The 2314-nt window shown below is 35.8% G+C and overlaps 1 protein-coding gene across 1 annotated transcript in view; it reads right to left on the bottom strand.

The window, feature by feature from the left end:
* ACSS2 (acyl-CoA synthetase short chain family member 2) overlaps positions 1 to 2314 on the bottom strand; it is a 54584-nt gene that overhangs the window by 40515 nt on the left and 11755 nt on the right. Inside the window, exon 2 of the mRNA XM_011378309.2 lies at positions 731 to 926. Coding sequence (XP_011376611.1) covers positions 731 to 926 — 196 coding nt within the window. The remainder of the gene's footprint in view (positions 1 to 730; positions 927 to 2314) is intronic.

Here is a 2314-nt window from a genome sequence, read left to right as displayed (position 1 = left end):
AGTAAAATAAATAGTGCATTCTTGGTTTTTGTGAGCATCAAATGAGATAATATTTGTTAAGCACTTGAGCGTAGTGTCTGGTATATAGCTCGATAAAAGGTAATGACAGAGACTCATGAATATGGACTATTAGTGGTTACCAGAGGGTAAGGGGTTGGGGAGGGGAGAGGTAGACGGGGTAAAGGGGGTCAAATATGTAGTGAACTAACTATGGGATGTGAACACACAGTGTAAATATATATACCTTACTGTTAAAGTGTACAGCTGAAACTTATTAGATTTTGTTAACCGTCACCATAAAAAAATTAATTAATTAAAAAAAAAAGGCAATGATGACAACAGTAGTGAAAAATAGTAGTGAAAAATTCAATACCAACTTTCCTCCCAAAGCAAGAATGAGAAAGAAAGCTATTCAGTCTGTTCTTTTCCATTTACCTTCTCTCTTTCCTCACCAACTACAAGCCAAGAACAATAGACAAGAAGTCAGGACAATTGGCTTTGAATCTCAATTCTGTTATATGCTATTTATGTGATTTTAGAGAAGTCATTTAACTTCCTTGAGGTATTTTTCTTCACCTGAGATATTAAGAATACTTTGCTTACTTTACCAAGTTGTTATAAGCATCAAATGAGTTCATGGGTTTTAAAGTACTTTGTGAACTATGAAACACTATAAAAATGTGAGGTGTGACTTTTTATCTATTGCAGACTATAAAATAAATATTGTTACCAGTAAAAAGCAATTTTATCGCCAAGCTTTTTCTCATGGACAATTCGATCCAGTACGTTGTAGCAGACGTTGGTAGTTGCTCCTTTCATCCACTCAATGAATATTTTCCCTTTAGTCACATCAAAGTTGTACTTGAGGAAAGGGCCAGGACATGGGGTCTTCCAGTAAAATTCCTTGGCAATGTCTCCCCAAAACTCTGCAACAGAAAGGGAAACCTGAACATCACTAAGCTTCTCAGGTATATTTAACCTCAGATGTCTTACCAGTCTATGCACAGGACCAAGTCACAACTTCCTTGCCCTATGTTATAGGGCCTACCACCTGGGTTCCTTTCTCTACCTGTCTAATCTTATCACTCACCACTCTCCTAACCCGCCTTCTTTCTAGTCTCATGAGCTGAATCTTGACTCAATTTTTTTTTTTTCTCTTCAAAACCCACCATTCCTTTTCACCATCTATTCAAATCACAGCCACCCAGGGCCTATTACAATGCCTAGCATATTGGAGGCAATTTTTAAATGAATTAATTAGTGAAAGGAAGAAATCTTTTACCCACAGAGCCTTCTATAACTGCCTTTCTCTTAATTTGTTCATTCATTATCAGCAATTATTTAGTGACCAGGTCTTTCTCCTACTACTACTTGCCCAAGTGTTACCTGCTATATGTTGCTTTAAACTCTTTGTATTATTTCATTTAGTCCTTACCACAATCCTAGGAGGTAGTCCTTATTTTCATTTACATTTTATTGATTTGAAAATCAAGGCTCAGAGAGGTTAAATAACTTGCTCAAGGTTATACAATTACCAAGCCAAGACTTGAACTTCCCTGAGGAAGATATTTTTGCTAAAATCGGAAAGATGAATAGAAATTTTTCTTCACTTGCCCGCCAAGAAAGAGAGTACTGTGGGAACCCAGGGAATGGATTAACAGGAACTCCATAAAGCTGAAGCACTGACAATAAGAGGAAGAATATCAGGACTTGATGCATAAACTAAGCAGATCATGCAATGCCTCTGGGCATGTTAAGGAACTTGGTATATATCCTAAGAGCAAGGGAAGGTCATTGGATTTTAAGCAGGGAGTGACATGATCAGATTTACAATCTTAAAAAATTTTCCTGAAACTGGAGAAAATATACTCAACAAGTAAAGTATATGATTGCAGAGCACTTAAGATATTCTCAGTACTGGATCAGGAGCTAAAGAAAAGAAAGACACTTAGAATCATAACAATGGAAGGAACTTTAGAGATTATCACCCTTCATTTTAGTGATAAGAAACTAAATTCAAAGAGACAAAGTGACTTGCTCAAGGTTATAGGATTTAGTTTGTACATTCTAGTTGGAGAGATAAGACAGAATACTTCTGAGTGTACAAAACAATATAATTGCAAGCAAAATCACATGGTGTACCATTTGCAATCCATTAAAGAAATCCAAATTAAATCATCCTGAGGTGCCATTATATACCTATAAAAACTAGCAAAGATTTAAAAAATTAAAGCTAATGCCTGAGTGGCCTGGAAAACAGATATTCTTACATGATAATGGAATTATAAGAAATTGGCATTATCTTAGGGGAAGG

Source organism: Pteropus vampyrus, unplaced genomic scaffold, assembly GCF_000151845.1.
Source record: "Pteropus vampyrus isolate Shadow unplaced genomic scaffold, Pvam_2.0 Scaffold336, whole genome shotgun sequence".
Lineage (NCBI taxonomy): Eukaryota > Metazoa > Chordata > Mammalia > Chiroptera > Pteropodidae > Pteropus > Pteropus vampyrus.
This window is presented reverse-complemented; position numbering and strand designations above follow the sequence as displayed.